General features: G+C 51.4%; 6 protein-coding genes across 6 annotated transcripts; 3 read left to right on the forward strand and 3 right to left on the reverse strand.

Annotated features, from left to right (window-relative positions):
- Positions 1-685: 685 nt before the first annotated feature.
- ALTATR162_LOCUS8229 (uncharacterized protein) lies at positions 686-1620 on the reverse strand (the record flags this gene model as incomplete). The annotated part of the gene is made up of 4 exons (XM_043315859.1): positions 686-1180; positions 1325-1349; positions 1403-1440; positions 1513-1620. The coding sequence occupies 4 exons, from the start codon at positions 1618-1620 to the stop codon at positions 686-688; spliced, it is 666 nt and encodes a 221-aa protein (XP_043171794.1).
- An 851-nt stretch (positions 1621-2471) lies between these two features.
- Positions 2472-5081, forward strand: ALTATR162_LOCUS8230 (uncharacterized protein; the record flags this gene model as incomplete). Its single annotated transcript, XM_043315860.1, has 4 exons — positions 2472-2594; positions 2650-2816; positions 2868-3423; positions 3462-5081. 4 exons carry the CDS (start codon positions 2472-2474, stop codon positions 5079-5081), a joined length of 2466 nt encoding a protein of 821 aa, XP_043171795.1.
- Positions 5082-7963: 2882 nt separating this feature from the next.
- Positions 7964-9333, reverse strand: ALTATR162_LOCUS8231 (uncharacterized protein; the record flags this gene model as incomplete). The annotated part of the gene is made up of 3 exons (XM_043315861.1): positions 7964-8140; positions 8191-8499; positions 8545-9333. 3 exons carry the CDS (start codon positions 9331-9333, stop codon positions 7964-7966), a joined length of 1275 nt encoding a protein of 424 aa, XP_043171796.1.
- An 812-nt stretch (positions 9334-10145) lies between these two features.
- Positions 10146-10926, reverse strand: ALTATR162_LOCUS8232 (uncharacterized protein; the record flags this gene model as incomplete). Its single annotated transcript, XM_043315862.1, has 3 exons — positions 10146-10467; positions 10516-10806; positions 10859-10926. 3 exons carry the CDS (start codon positions 10924-10926, stop codon positions 10146-10148), a joined length of 681 nt encoding a protein of 226 aa, XP_043171797.1.
- Positions 10927-11373: 447 nt separating this feature from the next.
- Positions 11374-12418, forward strand: ALTATR162_LOCUS8233 (uncharacterized protein; the record flags this gene model as incomplete). The annotated part of the gene is made up of 4 exons (XM_043315863.1): positions 11374-11477; positions 11525-12037; positions 12080-12205; positions 12271-12418. 4 exons carry the CDS (start codon positions 11374-11376, stop codon positions 12416-12418), a joined length of 891 nt encoding a protein of 296 aa, XP_043171798.1.
- A 3049-nt stretch (positions 12419-15467) lies between these two features.
- Positions 15468-17693, forward strand: ALTATR162_LOCUS8234 (uncharacterized protein; the record flags this gene model as incomplete). Its single annotated transcript, XM_043315864.1, has 3 exons — positions 15468-16323; positions 16402-16985; positions 17037-17693. The coding sequence occupies 3 exons, from the start codon at positions 15468-15470 to the stop codon at positions 17691-17693; spliced, it is 2097 nt and encodes a 698-aa protein (XP_043171799.1).
- Between the last annotated feature and the right edge of the window lie 1264 nt (positions 17694-18957).

The raw sequence follows: 18957 nt of genomic DNA on the forward strand, positions 1-18957 counted from the left end.
GATGCGACATGGTTTACACCTCGACGACTAACGACATACGGCATAATCTAATATGATTTTCTCAGAGAGACGGGCTATGGGGATCGCTGGACAGATTCTCGGGCATGTTCTTTTCCATTTCTATACCTCACTCTACTGTGCACTGTCTTCGCAAACATGGGTTTGCTGGTGGGAAGCTGGCGGGCATGTGCAGTATCGCTGGTTTCTCGTCTGCATAATTAATATAGGAGCTGTGATAGAAGCGAGTGTGTTGTCTTTCACAGCTGTATGAACTGAACGGCTCCTACATTTGATCCAGGTCTATACTACTTCCGCCCTTGTGTACACGCAGGGTACTCCACTGTCTACCCAACTCATACTCGTAAGTCCCGTCAACGCTTTCCCTAGTATCTCTACATCCTCTCATCATCTACTCGTCTTGTCATGAACCACTCCTGATACCCTTCCCTTGTTTACTCCCACTTCCCACTACCGCCCATAATTTTGTTCCTTCTCACCTTCTCCAAGTGCTCTACGCTTTCATATCCATTTATTCTCGCATACAATACCCTCAATAGTCCGCCCACCACCCACATGATCACCCCGCTTACAACGAACAACCCTATACGCTGGTTTGTCGTGAGCATCGCAAAGATGGGATAAGGGTAGAAGCCATTCTGGGAGAAGCATATCTCCTAAACATAGGTTAGCCAAGTAGTTCTTGGGGAAGGAGAAGATCGTATCTTACAATCCAAATCCAATACCCGAAGGCAATTACAGTAGAGATAGAAAGGGTAATGATAGGTGCAGATTCATTCATAGGCGTTGTGGGCCATGGCGGAGAGAGGAGGATGTAGTCAAGTGCTAGGACAACGGCGGGGACGAGGTGGAAGCCTATGTCATAGATGGCTGGCGGCAATGGTAGATCAGGGGGTACCAAGAGTTTCCCATCAATGGCTTTCAACGTCCAGTATAGTACGCTGATGGTGACTTCAATCGGCGCTGCTATCAGGGCTAGATAGTTCTTCAGCCGGAAAAGGTGCTCGGAAAGAGCCGCCGCTGGTGGATCTGAAGGTAGGATTGGAGATCTTGAGAGGGCGGTTGAGGTTAGGTCTGCGGTGAGACCGAAGACGAATGTTATTGTGGAGAGGGAGAGGCCGATTATGGTCAGGAATTGGAGGTGCCAGCCGAAGGATGAATTCTGGTGTGTGTTAGACTGTTGGTCTGATTGGGACTAGTGTCAGCATCATGGAGATGCCTCCTGTGTTGTATGCAATAAATGTATAGGAAATGCAAGATTATAACTTCAAGTACGATGTAGGAAATGCGAGCAATCAGTACATACAAAGATGTTGGGGTTGTCCACTAGGCTGAATGTATGTTAGCTGGGGTCCTATACAAAACCGGAAGAGGCGGCACATACAACTTGAAGGAACTGTAGAAGCTGATTAGACCAGCGACCTAGAATGCAAACTGGTGTCAATGTTTGGTCTTGGCTACTCCTTCATTCACATCGTTTCCTCTAGTACTTACATGCAACGCGCCTGAAAATCCTTTAGACGGTGAATCGAAACGCTGCAGCGGATGTCGCCGGCTCATGGTGGGTTTGACTTCACCCGACTTTTTCGATGATGCAGCCATGCTGTGCGCCAGAAATGGAAATATGTACAAGAATGGAACAACTCCTGAAATACAGAAATCTAAGGATATCGGATAATGAAAACAGAAGTTTCGAAGCCGTAGAGATTGCAATTCTATCGCGTACACAACATGACGTATAGTTTTTCAAAGATTCACCTGCCACAGCCGCGCCAGCCAAGACACGTGGGTCCCATTCGATGCCGTTTGAGCCTCGGAAGGTTGCCGCATCCGAAGATGACTAAACCCAGCAGCAGCAACAACAACAACAACAACAACAAGAGCAACCTGCCACAACTCTCCGATCCATCTCCGGCTCTCGTGGTTTTCCCAAATCAACATGTAACCCGCTCGTGTTGCGCGTACTCACATTGTCTGTTGTCGAGTCGGTAAGCGACTTGCATACCGAGGGGCTAACCCTCGGCGAATCTCCGAAACGCCTCGCAACTCAGGGTACGAATCAGAACTCAATCAGGCAGTCCGCATGGCAAAACTTCGGCACGCTTACGGGTGCCACTGCGGTAGATCTCCAGATGCTCCAATGATGCGCACTTCTGCTTCTCCACTTCAGCGACTTGCGATGTCCGATAGGGACGACAATGGTGTGCTTGCCGGAAACACGGTCAGTGTTGCCGAATGGGAATGGGAAGAGCGGAAGACCTTGAGATACATATAGTGACGGGTCGTGCACTTTCAGGTGCGGTATAGAGCGTTGATACCCTTTCGATTACCTATTCTTTTTGTTGAATATATCTGTCACTACGGCAGAATAAACGATAGGGCGTGAACAATCAATCTCACAGCTTCTTCGCATTTTTTGAGCGATCATTCTTCTGCCCCGCGTGAACGAAAACATGGGTGCAAAGGTTGAAACTATCCTCCAGTCCTTGACACTAGAGGAGAAGATATCCCTTCTTGCTGGAAAGGACTTTTGGGAGACAGTACCTATACCGGACAAGGGCGTCCCCGCCATTAAAGTAGGACCAGCAGCTGTACCGTCTACCATGTTTTGTAACTACTGACAATGAACAGACGAGCGATGGACCAAACGGAGCCCGAGGCGAAGTGTTTACAGGAGGTACACGAGCTGCATGTTTTCCTGCAGCTGTATGCTCAGCTGCGACGTGGGACCCTACAAACGCAAAGCGGATAGGTCATGCTTTGGCAGAGGAGACCAAGACCAAGAGTGCGAGAGTGCTGTAAGTCTGCTGGTACTAATGCACACATGACAATTGCTAACGAAGCTCCAGTCTGGCGCCCACCATGTGCAACCATAGGCATCCTCTTGGTGGCCGCAACTTTGAATCTTTCTCCGAAGACCCCTATCTTGCGGGCAAGATGGCTGCAAACGTTGTCAGCGGACTGCAAGAGAAAGGTATTGCGGCGACTATCAAGCACTTTGCAGCCAATGAGCAGGAGACGGATCGTTTAAAGGTCAACGAGATTGTTTCTGAGCGTGCCTTGAGAGAAATTTACATGAAGCCTTTCGAGATTACTATCAAGGAGGCAAATCCACTCGCTGTCATGACAGCGTACAACAAGGTTAACGGAACCCACGCAGATTCCAACGAGTTTCTCCTCAAGCAAGTTTTGCGTGGCGAATGGGGATGGGACGGGCTTGTTATGAGCGACTGGGGTGGTGTCAACTCTACAGCTGATTCACTAAATGCTGGATTGGATCTAGAGATGCCTGGTCCAACGAGGTGGCGGAGCCCTGATGCTGTCCTTGAGGCTGTCAAGAAGGGGCAAGTCACTGAAGCCACCATCACCGAGCGAGCGAGAAACGTCCTGAAACTCATCGAGAAGGTTGGTGCATTCGAGAACCCGGAGATTCCCCCGAGCAGTCCATCGTCGATCCAAAGCATAGTAAGCTTATCCGGGATGTTGCAGGCCAGGGCATCACTCTCCTGAAGAACGATGGCGTCCTGCCACTCAAGAGAGAAGAGGTCAAGGGCAAGACAATTGGCCTGTTTGGTCTGGCGAAAGAGGCTCTTATTCATGGTGGTGGAAGTGCTTCTTTGAACGCTCACTACCGCATCACTCCTGAAGAAGGCCTCAAAGCTGCTTATGGCAACGATGTGGAATTCAAGTTTGCCAAGGGCGCCGCTACATATCGACTCATCCCGCCCCTATCCAAAGGCTGCAAAGATCTTGAGGGAAAACATGGCTGGACGATGGAACTGTTCAACAAGGGCAACACCAGCAAGCCCACCAAGACTAAGCACGGCAATAAAGAAGCTGCGTTTACTCCGTTGCTCGAACAGAGTGCCAAGGATAGTGAGGTCAGATTTACTAGTATGTTTACGCCTACGGAGTCTGGCTCGCACTACTTGGGTTGCTCAGGCATCGGCCCCACAGTCGTACATGTCAACGACAAGCTCGTCTATGAGCAGAAGCACAACTCTCCGGACCCTATGGGCTTTCTCTTTGGCGGCAACCCCGAGAAAGAGTTTCGTGTATCGTTTACCAAGGGCGAATCTTACAAGATCCAGGTTCACTCAAAGCCACCCGCCGGCGATTCAGACGAAGGTATTCTCTCGGGTCTCCCAGGTTTCAGACTGGGATTCATGTACGAGGAAGAGCACGATCTAGACATGGCCGCAGAAGCCAAAGACCTCGCAAAAGAATGTGACATCGCTATCGTCTTCACCGGCCACACACCAGTCTGGGAAACCGAAGGCCAAGATCAAGTCAGCTTCAATCTACCACGCGAAGGTTCACAAGACAAGCTCGTCGAAACAGTCGCATCTGTCAACTCAAAGACCGTCGTCGTAAACTCAACGGGTGTAGCCGTCGCTCTTCCCTGGCTGAGCAAAGTTTCTGCCTTGATACAAGCATGGTTCCCCGGCCAAGAAGCCGGTAACGCTATCGCAGACATCATCTCCGGCGCCGTGAACCCTTCCGGACATCTTCCAATATCCTGGCCCAAACGCATCGAGGACGCGCCTGCGCATGGCAACTTCCCTGGCACGCGGGATGATAAGGGTCAGCTCACCGTTAGGTACGACGAGGGCATTTTCGTAGGATACAGGCACTATGACCGTATCGCCGCAGACAAGATCCACTTCCCCTTTGGCTTTGGTCTATCGTACACGACATTCGTCCTCACCGACGCACGTGTACCTCAGTCATCGCCCGAACAGTTTGCGCCTAGTGTTGAGGTCACAAACATAGGTGATGTTGCTGGTTCTACCGTCGTCCAATTGTATATCGGTAGGAAAGACCAATCGGCTGAGCATCCTGTCAAAACATTGGCGGCTTTCAAGAAGATTTACTTGGAACCCCGCTCGCAAGCGATAGTGCAGCTTGAATGTGCGAACAAGGACTTTGCCTACTTCGATGAGGCGAAGGGGAAGTGGACTGTTGATCGAGGGCAGTATGAGTTTTCGTTTGGGCAGAGTGCGGGGCATATTGACCACGTTGTTACTGTTGACGTAGAGGGATCAAGGGATTTGAAGTTGTAGGTAGCGCCGTATGTAGTGCTCTTATGATAATGAGAATATGTGTTGGTTGTTATTTCCATATTGGGCTTGATCTTTTCTTCTTGCAATGATCATCAGGCTTTACCACTAAAATGCTTTGAGTACATGCATGGAAGCTATGTTCCGCGGGCTATAACTCTTCCTGTCTCTGTTGCTTTGTAGTCTTCAGGGCTGCCACAAACTATGTGCCTTGGCTACATATGTGTAATATGCCAAATGTGTGTGGCACGTCGGTGTGTACTCGGATGGCTACTTATGCATTCCTCCCGCTGTCTTCCTGTACTGATGTGCCCGTATGTCTCCTGAGCTATGCAACTTCCCTGTACAGGGTCTTTGTCTTCCTTGCCTTCTTCTTGATGATGATGATGATGCACTTCTTATCCGATTTTCAGCTGCACATCCAAACTCCCTCAAGCGTCTCCCTCCACCGGCACGTACCCCTCCGCCAACCAGCTCCATATATTGAGTCCAATCTTCACTCCCTTAGTAACAGGTAACCCCGCATGCCAACTCTCTGCATAACCACTCCCGTCGCCCCGCATATTCTCCCAATACACCGCATTCCCAGCAATCGGCTTGAAAATCACACCTTTGCTTAGATCCTCCTTGGGTCGTCCATCCTCAGCAGGACTGGCGGACATATCTGCATCTCTCGAAGAAGAGGAAGACACATCACCGTCATCACCACACTCAATAAATCGACACCAGCTTTCATCTTTTGGCCTTTCTAGGCGCGGAAAATGTGTTCCACCCCCCGTGCAATTCGCTTCCAAATACACCATGAAAGAACTCACACGTCCGCTTCTCTTGGTCGCAGTGCTCCAGTCGTAGTGATATGTGTAATGGCCTCCGACGCCATATCTCTGGCTCCAGAGTTTCTCAATGAAAGTGTAGGGTCGCCAGCCTTGGAAGACACGGGCACGCTCCTCGATGCATTTGACCGTTTGACTGCGAGGTAGGGGAGCTTTTTCAGAGTTGCGAATCGATGGCTTGAAGGATTCGATACCAGAGGTCCATACAGTTGAGGGTGTGAAGTGCGGGTTACTGTGGCGTGATGTTAGTTTCAGAGCACAGAACCTTGCAAGTGTAATAGAAAAGACACTAATTTGTCTGCTTCGTCCAAATATGGTATACAACTCCACTGACTCAAGGCGATTCCCACAAGAAACGGAGATCCTTCCATGTACCAATACCTAAAAAGAAGAAAAGAAACGGCATCAAAGTAACATACCTCAATGCGACAACCTCCTTTCCTTCCTCCTCACTAACAAACCCCTCAATGTATACCACTAATGGCTCCCTGCTCAGCACATACACACCTTTATACGCATGTGCCACACAACTCAGGTTCTTCTCCGGGATCACTAGGTTCTCCAAATTGGCTTTTATATCGACACCTTTGTTCGCACCAAGGCTGTTGCTGGACGACGCCAAATCGCCATCCGCGCGTGAAATAAGCAACGAGGACAAAGGCGCACCGGCGAGTATATATGCTAGCGCAGCGAGGAACGCATATTGAACGAACGACGTTATCGATAGCGAGGACGAATACGAAGACGACGATGACGATGTGGAAGCGGAACGATGCATTGCAAAAACCGCACAAACGACACGCCGCAAGTAAGCAAGCAAGAACAACAACAACGACAGTAACCTGAACCCGAGCAAACCCGAACTGCAAAGTACCGCAACCGAAAAAGTGCGTTAGGAAGCGTTGTGAGAAACACACATCCAACACCTCCCCCCCCTTCCCCCTTCAAAAGGAACCCAAACTAGATAAACTAGACGACAGAAATCCCCACCCGGTGGCCATGTCATTACCGATATCAAGGGCCCCGTCCACTTCCCGCGCCACCTCGCGTGTCATGTTACTTTATCCGCGTCCAGTGCGTCAGATCAAACCTGGGATGACTGTTCACCGAGTGGTATGTGCATTTCGCCCGGGTGCCTTCAGTTTCCAAACGGTGTTGGGGTGAGACTGTTGCGGCTGGATGCACCTTTTTCCGACTTTTACCCCTGGGTTATGTAAGCGCGGGCTGCGCGCTGGATGCAAGACAGGGACATGGGGCTCCGTGCCATGACTACGATTTGATTAGCTTCTGCAGGTAATCTGCATCCAGGGGTTGCGCGCGTGGATTGTGCTATACTGGATCCTGGTCCGGGATGGAAGGGATGGAAGATCTAGAATGGAGGGGCTGAATGATTCTCCCGAGATTTCGGGTGCTGTGCCCCTCACATATTCTTTGCTACTTATTCATGGTTCGCAGACTTGCTTGTCGTGATTATCGTGCTCCTTGCGTTACCAGTTCCTTGCTCAGAAGCAAAGCCACGCGAGTAAAGCTCATAAAGTTACCAATAGGTAGTATTAGAACGAATTTGCTCGGATTGCACCTCTATAAACGCCACCCTAATGGTTCAGAAAAGGTATCAAAACAAGAATACAAAGGCAGAGTAAACGAAGCTCAGATGAACGAGACTTTGTCGTAATGTCATCAATCTCTCTTGAAATAAAGACAAACAATTGGTATCCCAAATCTACGCACACCTAAGGAAGAACACTCGCTCGCATGCTGACCCAAGCTAACCAAAGTCATCGCCCGGGTTTTGGGGTGACGGTTTCCCTTTCAAACTATTCCAGAATGCAAAGACTCTGGATCTCAAAAATTATGCCGTAGCATATGTAGTTCATACACTAGGTATGGTTCGCGCAAAAGTGGTATCCTCTGGCTTCTCTCACTCGACATGGAGGGACCTCCTAGTTGTTCGGTACGGACCCGCAATGCCTTCTCTGCCCTCTCCTGTTATGTTGTCTTCTCTGATTTGAGCAAACCGTGACAAGTACTTTGTACAAGCTGGCTGCAGTGTTACTGTTTCACGCCGTTTTCTCGTTCGTGCTGTTCAGCAACTTCACGTGCGTAGAACTCGACCAACATCGTTCCATACGCCTCCATCTCTTCCAGGGGTACAGCGAGGCGAAAGTCGTTCAACAGCAGGAATTGCAACTCCAAGTGATTCAGTTCGACTAACGGTAGACCGCCGACCTTTGTGTTGTTAGCAAACGTTTAGACGTTGTGTGTCGATCAAGACGAACCTTTGCGTATCTCGAGTTTGTATAGAAGACGTCGGAGAAGAACTTGCTGGCACATGTAACACCGGCTATGACGAGACGGTGTATGTTGAAACTATCGACAACAAAGAAGTGTGAAAGGTTTAATCCATCCATGTCGAGATCTTGCTGAGGTGGTGAAGGCGGCTGAAGACCTTCACGCGGCGTTTGCGATGGCTTGCCTAGGGAGCCTGACGGAGGAGGTGTCGCCGCCTGAGCGGAAGCCGATGCAGGTCGTGTGCTGTCTGATGGGGTCGGATTCGCTGACATTGTAGACTTTGAATGTTCCACAGACTGTTGATTAGCCTTGCGAAGACCAGACATGGGGCCAGCATTTACCCTCTCTGTCATTCTGTCGAAGTAGACGAGTAGACTCAGAAAGACCTCGTAAGTGGTAGGACAGTATTTGTGGATTCTGCTGAGATAGCTGAGAATTGAGATGCTGGGGACGTTCTTTCCGTGGAAGGCCAAAACGCTGGTGGTCTGTTGGCTCAACCCTGATGTGCCCTCAGATGGTGGAATTTGGCGGTGTAGATGGTCGTGCTGGCGATCGTTGGTCGTCGTAATCTTGGTCAACAATCCAGCTACCATTTCAATTATGTCGGAAACGGGCATCTCGCTGATCTCATACTGAGGCCCAACCTCTGCAGGGTCTCGTCGCTGCCGCCGTGCGAGCGAGCGCGACTGAGAGAAGGGACTGGACTCATCGATTGCAAAACTTTGGATGTGTGACAGACTCTTGACTTTGATACGGGTTGGAGATGCTTCCGGCGATCGCAAGGACTGTGCTGAGCCTGACGAGGGAACGGTTCGAGTGTTTGTTGAGGCGGGGTCTGTGCCCGAAGGCGTCGGCTGTTGTGAGTGGGGTCGAAAGTGTGGACTGGGTGGTGTCGGTACTGCTTGTTCGGCAGCGGGTGTGGTGGTGTTGGGCTCTGAGCTGTTTTGCTGCTGCGATCGCTGTCCTGATGTTGAGCTCGACTGCGGGGCTGCCGAATCGGCCATGGGAACATCAGCAGACGAAGCTACCACGCGCGGCGCATGGGTGCTCGAAGAAGGCGACGGTCGTACTGGAGTGTGACGTCCGGCAGGAGACTCTTGTGACTGGTGCGTGCTGCCGCCGCCAAACATGTTGGTGTGAAAGTGGTTCCCACCGAAGTCGCTCACCAGAAGCGAAGTCATTCCGCGAAACCAGACTGCGCAGAGACGCGGAGTTCAAGACGTCTTGGCTTGGAGGAAGGCGCGACACAGCGGTTGTTTTGGGTGCAGGAGGGAGTGTGGTTGCGAGGCCGAGTGTGTCGGTGAGAGGTGTCGGTGGTGTTGTTGTTGAGCCTTATCGTAAAGAGCCCGAAGTTGGACGCAGCTTAAAGGGGCGCAGATATCGCGTGCGAGCCTGCTCTACTCTGCCGTACCCAAAGTAAATTGGACGGCACGCGTCGTGTCAAGGTAAAAGTGAGAATGCGCGCCGGATGGGGTCCCAGCGTGGTGAAGTGATGAGGTGTTGTTCGACGAAGGCGTGGGGAAACAGAACGTCACAGACCAACGACTGGCGAGATTCAACGAGACCCTGGCCGCACTTCACCTGCACCGTTCAAAACGCATGTGACGACACTGTGCAGCTACACTCTCTCTTTTCGGCACTGCACGCCCACGACCGCATTTTGCAAAACTAGAGAGATGATTAATCTTCTGAATTTGCATCGTCCCCCAACGTGAGAGAATGCATGGAGCTGAGCAAAGAGCAAAAAAAGGCCGACGACGAATGGGCTAATGCTGACTGTTGATTGGCCAGTGGCTGCGCCACGCTCATTGCCCCAGTTCAGGTCGACCATGGTAGCCATGGTTTCCTTTTGTCTCATGTAGCTCATTCAGGTATTATCATCATGTCGTGCTATATCATACATGGTGTTCCTATGTATCCACCACCGTCATGACGACCAGTTCTACTGTTTGCCTGGCCCCTCGTAGTTCTGGTCTGGCAGGTATAGATGCCTCTGCGCGCCCTTGCCTGTGAGCACTACCATGCGAATCACACCACCCGAGCTGCCGTCCCATTTGATCGCTTCCGAGAGTGCGCCCTTGACGAACTTGATGCCTTCCTCCTCGCTCATGTTCTCCTTCCAGTTTGCGTCGCAGTATCCGTAGATGTACGTTGAACCCGAGCCACCAATTGCGTATGATTGCTTGTGCAGGGAGCCTCCGAGGGGAATCGAGTATACTTGGCCGCCGTGTCGGTGGTCCCATCCGGCAATAATGAGTCCAGCCCTGCAGATGTGTCAGTGACTGGTATTCGCATGGCCATGTACTACTCACGAGAGTTGGTCCTTGTTGGAGTAGCAGAGTTCTTGGAAGATGGCTGCCGCTGTCTGTGTAGTCGGTGGCTCATCATTTGTAGTACCGTACATGCCCAGGTGGTATTGAACGATGTCTGCTACAGCCTGTGTGTCTGCTGCTGATCCGGATCTGCAACACCAGATAGTGTCGTGGACTTGTGTGAGCTTGTCGGTGACTCGGTTCGCGATGTATGCTCCGGTCGTTGTCCTACTGTCGGCAGCTAATATGACGCCGTCTTTGAAGTTGATGGCCATGATGGATGTTCCAAGGCTAGGTTGGTTGTTAGCATTCCCACAGCGCTCTCCATGTACGGACAGCTTACTTGACCTCGCCCTTCTTGAGGTGGTTCATGTCGACATGGATGCCATCTGCGCAATGTGAGCTTCCCATAGTGGACTTGTTTATAGCGGCAAATGTACCTTCTCCCAACATGCCTGTGGACATCATCATTGCAATGTGAGCTGGTAGACTATAACGAGAGGTTGTTGGACGAGTTCGGGTGTTCGAGAAGCGTATGGGGCGGGCAACAGGAGCTGTGGGGTGAGTTGTTGCTATAGGCGGTGGTGCAGGCAGCTCGACTGTACGCGGCTGATTTTCCTTGGCATTGCACTATTGGTCTGAGCAGCCAGCTGTAACATGCGACACCTCCAGGCCTCACTCACATGCGGTTGCGCACTGTAACCTCATACTACATTTTACTGCCTGGCTCTCCGAATGGTCGAGTCTTCTGTTTCTTCTCCATCCCCCTCACCTAGGCTGCTATTTCCTCGAAGTCGCTCGGCACCTGAGCCCCGATCTATCCTGCGCCCCACAGGTCCCGAAGTCCGACCAGGGAGCATGGCTTCGGCAATGGACACGTTCATGTCCTACCTGCGCGTACCCATCCTAGCATCCTCTGGTGTCGCCGCTCTGCTCAGTGGTCTCCTTTACTTCAAGCAAAAGTACGCTGTCTCTTGTACCCCTATTGCATTTGGCTAAACAGTGGCAGTGAGATCATATACCCACGAAGTTTCCCTCCCGATGCTCGAACGAACGTACCCAGGCCCTCACAATTCGCCATTACCGATTATGAGGAATTGTTCATCCCCACACCAGACGGCGAATCCCTAAGCGCATTCTTCATTCGAGCCAACAAGCAACATGCGCGTAACGTAACGGTTCTCATGTTTCATGGCAACGCTGGCAATATCGGCTACAGGCTTCCCATCGCAAAGATCCTCGAAAGCGAACTACGATGTAATGTGCTGATGTTGCAATACCGAGGCTATGGCTTGTCTTCCGGCAATCCCAATGAAAAGGGGCTCATGATCGATGCGCAGACTGGCTTGGATTATATCCGTCAGAGGCACGAACTTCGAGACACCAAGATCGTAGTATACGGTCAGAGTATTGGTGGTGCAGTTGCCGTTGGATTAGCTGCTCGTAATCAGAGAGAGGGCGACATTTCCGGTATCATCTTGGAGAACACGTTCACCTCGATTAAAAACTCATACCAACGTGGGTAATCCCGTCAAACTTGCAGGTCATCACTAACCTGAAGTAGTGCATTCCCTCCTGCCCGTTTCTTGACTCCGCTCTGCCATCAGATCTGGCCTACTGAAGAGACACTCCCTAAGATCAGCAAGATACCTATCTTGTTCCTCAGCGGTCTCAAGGACGAAATCATTCCGTAAGCGCATGCCCTGAGCATTAAGCGGTTCGCCAGTGGGTTCTCTTTTGCTGATTGCTTCACAGACCCTCCCATATGACCAAATTGTTCCAAGTCTGCAAAGCGCCAAAAGTCTGGAAGGAACTGCCGAACGGAAGCCACAACGACACCGTCGCAGAGCCGCGCTACTTTCAATATATCGAGGAGTTCTTGAGCGAATTTGTAGCTCGTTGAAGCTACATTGGACACGAATTAGCCATTGACGGCAGTTGACAAATTTGCTGAGTCCCGCGCTACTGCTTCACTTGAGTAGTGCGAACCACAGAGGAAGCGCAGGAACGGGAAAAAGCCGAAGCGAGCGTATGGTATGTCACTGGGTCATTTCTACTAGCAGGATTTCCGAACGGGTCCGTGGGTCTATACACTACTAGGCTTATGTTGTAAGTCGCGTATAGGATTCGTAAGGTTTATGTCGACTGTGCGGGCAGCGCGTCTACACGCTGTGAGCATCCCGGAGCAGCCGATGTGTACTTTCAAGTCCCCGGCATTCTGAAACGGGCATTCTGAAACGGACATGCGCATATCCCCTGTGGCTGAACATGTATGCGGCGTCATGTACCGACGCCCCAATACTTGTCACGAATATGGACTTTGGGTGGCAAAATGCCACGACATAGTATGTAACCGGGTTACGTCGTGCAGCACTCGCGAATACACAGATCGCGATAATATGTATAGCCGACTAGTAACGAGTACTTCTCCGTAGGCTAGCCGTAATTTGTGTTTACCGCCTCTGTTAGCTACTTATGCCAAAACAACCATATAATACGACGTAGTGTTCAGATTTTGCTTCGCAAGGGTCCAAGTTTACCGACCACGTGCAAAGCCGGAGATGTGGGGTGGTGACGGATCGCCAGGGGTGAGTTACGTGCTCCAGTCGGCTCATGGGTGCGAGATTTCTCAAGACGGGGACACTTTATCGAAAGATCATCCTTTACAGCCACAGTCGCTTCACTGCTGTATCTGCATCGTACGAGACGCAAATGTGTACGGATAGCCAGGGGAACGCTATCCGGGCGTATCGGCTATACCGGAGTTGAATTCACGAAACGATTGCTATGCACCGCGCACTTGGAGCACCCCCGCAGGGTTCCAGCCCGGCCTCTGACTACGAAGAGGCTCTACAGTAGTGCCAACGCTCGCGTTCGCGGCCGGACGCTGATTCGGCGAAGGGTTTGTGTCGAACCCTGTAATGGATGCTAGCACCGCCACCACGGTAATGTGGGTGTCAAAGCTTGACATTTCCCATACTACTAGTGACCGGAATTGCGTGAGTCGAGTTAACGGAACATGGAAATCTTAGCATCGCAATCTCGCAGTAGGCCGAAGTTCTGTCTCGTGGCGGCACTTGTTGCTGCCCAGCGGTGCGATTACCACCAATCCTCAAATCGTCCGACGTCAATTGAATCGACCCTGAATAAGCTCATGATCTGCAGATCTATTCTTATAACACTATCGTCATTCTTGCACCCTGGCAGACGGGACAGACGTTTCGTTCGTTGCTCGCCCGGGTGTCGATCATGACCACGCGGGATCAAGTGGGGTGGCTGTGCTGTGGCGCGCAGATCTCTGTCATTGTGCGGTCACGCCGAGTGTGGCGAATACCCTTTTTCGTTGGCAGCCAGAACCAGTTCTCATGTCTGAGGAAACGGTTTCGGGCTATTCTGTCCAGCCGTCTGCCGAGAGCGTGCCGAGTCCATTGCAAACTCGTCAAGCGTAGGTTTGCACTGATGTGTTCGCATTCATGGAAGCGAGCGCTGACATCTGACGGCCCACTGCAGTCTCGCCGTGGCGCTATGGCGCTAAACCTGTATAGGCCCAGAGCCATACCTGCCTGCTCTATCCTTCTTCCACCCTCGTTTTGACGCACTCCCGCCGCAGGGTCATCAGGGGAGTACCACCGCCGAGACAGCCTACTACGAAGCCACTCAGCAATGCCCCAAGATGCTTTTACCGGGTCCCTTGTCCGCTCCTAACGCTTGCTCCATGCCTTGTCATTATCGTGACGCCCTAATGCTGTCCACGCGGCGTCCCTGGCTCCTCCCTTTTTCCTAGACGGCCGGAGTCTTCTGGGCGGCTCAGTTCGTGCATGTCGCGTCTGGTCCACCGTCGTTGTAGCTCCCTCAATTGGTCGGCCTGCCTTGCATGCATGTCGGGCCCGTTCTTAGGGACGGCGTCAAATTCCTTCATGATCTTGACCTAGGCGGAATTGTTAGAGTACAAGCCGGTGCTAGCAGACACCCTGGTATCATGGTGTTGAAGCGCTTTTGTAATAAAATGCTTTCTTCTACTTTCTAGGCAGGTTTCGATTCGACAGATTGACGCGAGCATTCCCGCGCCAACTGCTTTTCGGTATACAGAACAAACCCTAAATTTCCGCCCGCCGGAGATTGCTAGGAAGGGCCCGCTAAGCTTTCGTAAGATAGTCTATGATCAGCGCTGTCGGCCCATGGCATTCTAGAAACGGTATCACTCGCCACGTCCGATGATATACCACGTTCGCAACACTTGTTTTCTACAGCTCCTTGACTCAGGCACCCAATTATCTTCTTCTCGCTGGGCTTTTGGTGATCATTTCGCCTCCAGAGCATCGGTTCAGACCCCGTCACTCCACATTAATCCTGTCAGCCACGGGCCAGCCTTCCTACAACCAATCAAGCTGCAGTCAAACCAGCGGCGATTAAGGCAGAAAACTCGCGAGAACCCTCGTGCGGCCTTCCCGTTACTACCAGGCCAATCAATGAGCTCATCCTCGGGACCCTAGCACCCAATATCTGCCGCACGTACGCTTGCCCATTGCGGTCCCTGCCGTTGCGCCGTCTCCAACCTCATAAGGCTTTGAGCCATCACTTCTGCCGTCTGAGTGGTCGTGTAATTCTGACCATCATCTTCGTTCTGCCTTAAGCGAGCTCCTTCTCCACGTAGTACATCAACCGAAGTCGTTCATCTTCCCTCAAACGGTTTCTCCTACTGCCGGCATCTTTTTTACATTCGGTCACCTCACAGCCTCCCTTATTCATTGGCAAACTTTGTTCGTCATCTCTCTTAGGAAGCGACCGCACTCTCGGTAAACGTCTCTTCCGGGTTGCCACACCTCTTCCAGGAAACGTTGATATAGAATTAGGTATGTTGTATTCTCCTATGTTCGGAAGTTTGGTTTGAATCGGGCCTTCACACATTCGTTTTTCTAGACCCTGTTGTATCACTTGTAACATGGACTAACATGGCTTTCGTTTGGGTACAGCAGTGGGTACCACTTCCTGTCGTTTACGAGCAACACATGGGCGACCTACCACCTGGTTCACGGCCTCAGGCCATGGACAACGCGACAACCGGTCTTGCGCGTGACGGAAATACTTCCGGTTCTGTTTCAACTTCCCTCAAATCTCCGGACAGCAACGACCCGTTCTACTCCCAGCTCAGTGGCCTACCCCAGGGCCAACCGCGACCCGAATTTCGTTCACACACGCACGTGAACGGATCCTACCAGCCTCAGGAACACGGCACTTCACCACTGAATATGGGTGCCATGACAGGCACATTGCTCAGTTATAATGCCAACGACAATGCTTCAATGAATTCGCAAACGGTACCCCGCTCCTTGTCTGGCGCATCCACATCAGCTGTGGCATACCAGCTTGGACAGAACCTACAGATGCCTTCTGGCAACATGTCCACTCTTGCTGCCTACGGACCTGGATTTGCTACAGGACTTCCCCAACAACCCTTCATGCCTCAACAAGGCTCACAATACAGCGCCTATCCCTCGTTCGCGACAACTCAGTCGCGTCTAGCAGGGGCGGCACCGATGCATCCTTCGTACCAGAATTACCAGCAGGCGTCGCAGTACATGTACTATCCGGTGCCATACGGACCACAGGGGCAGTTCAACCCTGGGTTCAGTACTCAGAGCCAAGCAATGTATGAGAGAAAAGCCAGCTCAACGAATACGGGCATGCAAGGTCAAGCTGCGGATTATTCGCACGTTAGTGACGCCTTCTCGGGTGTCCGTATGACTACGGGGAACTTTTTGGGCGACTCAATGTCTCCCTACAGCGCACAGTTCACGCAATCTTCTGGTAAGTACGAACAACGAGCCGCCTTTGCACACGTGTAGCACTACAACAGCGTATTTTCAGTTGCTGATATGTTTCTAGCTATGCCTCGCTCTGGACCAGTGAGCTCCATACCTCGCGGACCGCCTCGCAAACCTAAACAATCTGGACATGCACTTTGGGTTGGGAATCTCCCTCCTGGAACCACCATAGTCGCCTTGAAGGACCACTTCTCTCGCGACGCTACCAAGGATATCGAAAGTCTGTTCTTGATATCCAAGAGCAACTGTGCGTTCGTGAACTACCGTACAGAAGCATCGTGCACAGCTGCAATGCACAGGTTCCACGACTCACGCTTCAACGGTGTGCGCTTAGTCTGTCGCCTTCGACGCAGCTCTGCTCCAGCATTAGGCGTCCCCACGGCACCATCAGCCATGATAGGCCAGCAAAAGAACGCTTCTCGGCCCGCGACACCAATGCAAGACAGTGTCACTGATGGTCTTGCAGAAGCCGCAGCCGGTTCACCATCGCACAAGAGTACGGAGGATCATAGGTCATCTGCCGATACTGTCACTAAATACTTCATCGTGAAAAGCCTTACGCTGCAGGACCTGGAGCTCAGTGTTCGGAATGGTATTTGGGCTACACAGTCTCATAATGAAGACGTACTCAACAAAGCATTTCAGGTAAGTGCGCAATGCTTTTCATGCCCGTGAGAGCTGACTGACAGGATATAGTCTGCTGAGAATGTTTATCTAATCTTCTCCGCGAACAAGTCGGGCGAATACTTTGGCTACGCCCGTATGGCGTCGCCAATCCTCGAGGATGGCTCTCGTATCGCAGGCTCGGTACCCAAACCCGAGACGATCGTAGATGCGACGGACGTGCCAAAGTCGATTGCTACCCCAGCAACAGAATGGGCGCCCCGTGGAAGGATCATTGACGACTCGGCACGCGGCACGATCTTCTGGGAAGCAGAGTTACCCGATACCGATGCCGAAGAGGAGGATGAGGATAAAGGCGATAAAGGCGATAAAGGCGACAGAGACGAGGTGCCCCAACAAGTAGAAGGCGATGCTTCAGCCGTGCCGCAGAGCTGGGGTAAGCCCTTCAAGATTGAGTGGGTCTCTACAAACCGCCTACCGTTTTACCCGCACCCGGGGCCTTCGCAACCCATGGAATGCCAATCGCGAAGTCAAGATCGCAAGAGATGGTACAGAGCTCGAACCCAGTGTCGGAGAACGCCTGGTCCAAATGTTCCATCGCTTGGGCCCTTCCGCTACGGGTTTACCGATAATGCTGCCCGGTGTAGCCCCCGGCATGATGCCTCAGATGCGAACATTCTAGGTACGTGCTTTTTGCTTGAGTTGGGCATGTTGCATAGTACTTGGTGAATCAACTGCATAGTCTTTATTACAGTTGCGCTTAGCATGTCATGACTCGAGTGCTGGACAGGTAAAGATGACACGCCTTTTCTTTTGGACTGGAACGAGCTTCTAATTGGGGCTCTCCACTGCCGGGCGGTGGGGAGCTAGAACAAGCTCCTTTGCATTCGTTCGCTTTTGTTTTCCTTATCAAAGAGGACGAAGACTTGACGACGAGACGATCTTTAACAAGCAAGATGAGATCAGGAAACGTGTGAGGAATGAAGCTAGTGCCTGTGTTGTTATGGGCAATTGAGTGTTCTCTCCTTCCCGTATTGCTTTCGTCGTCACTGTACTATCATGGAAGTTGTCTGTTTCTGTACTCTAATTGCTTTCGTTTGTAATGTAACGTGTTGTCTTACATCATCCAGCAGGGACTGCGCTTCTATTTTGTGCACGTCAATTTGTTGTATTTATAACGGCACCCTTGCTCCTACGGTCTTTTCCTTTTTCCGTATTTTCTACATGTTGAATCCTTGATGTAGTCTTCATTGGCCCTTTCTGCGCTGGCTGGATCGCGCAGAGATCATTGAACTCGCTCACGTTCTGGCCCTTACAGGCGTCTAGTCCCTATGGGTAGGAGTACCGACTGCTTTTCGGACGGACTGGCCGCGACCAATGATTGACCATGAATAGATGCAAAGCGAAGACAACGTGGAGCAGTATTATTATCAGCCCACTGTGGCCATTAGGCAATAGTGTGCTTTGACCATAGAGGATAACCGGTACGGCACATGCAAAACAGTCAAGATGATGAGGCAGCAAGTTTGGAAGGTCCGACGATTCGACCGGCGCTAAATGCCTCTGCCGTAACTTCTTCAGAATCGTCATGAGAGAACGTAAAATTTACGCCACCTCTACGTGTCCTTCCACATGCTCGAGTGCCCAGCGAAGCAACCCCCGAGGTTTATCTACTTCGGATGATCGGACTTCGCGGTGCACGCGGCAAGCATGCATCCGACAAGGATTACTCCTAAAGCAAATCTACGAATATCATGCATACCCGGACAAGTTCTAAAAAGCCTCACTTTGCAACCCAACGCTTCTAAGAACGCTATAGTAGATCCAGCCAGTCCCGCACACCCACACACACCTTCCCTAGGTACATGCAGAGCACGGCTGCAACGCCGTTGTATGTGGGTGACAGCAAGAGGAAGGGAGTATGAGAAAGCAACAAAGTACAGTTCCAATAGACAGATGGCATGTGCCCAATATACAGACCATACAGTGTTGT

This window comes from Alternaria atra (genome assembly GCF_907166805.1).
Source record: "Alternaria atra isolate CS162 genome assembly, contig: 28, whole genome shotgun sequence".
Classification (NCBI taxonomy): domain Eukaryota; kingdom Fungi; phylum Ascomycota; class Dothideomycetes; order Pleosporales; family Pleosporaceae; genus Alternaria; species Alternaria atra.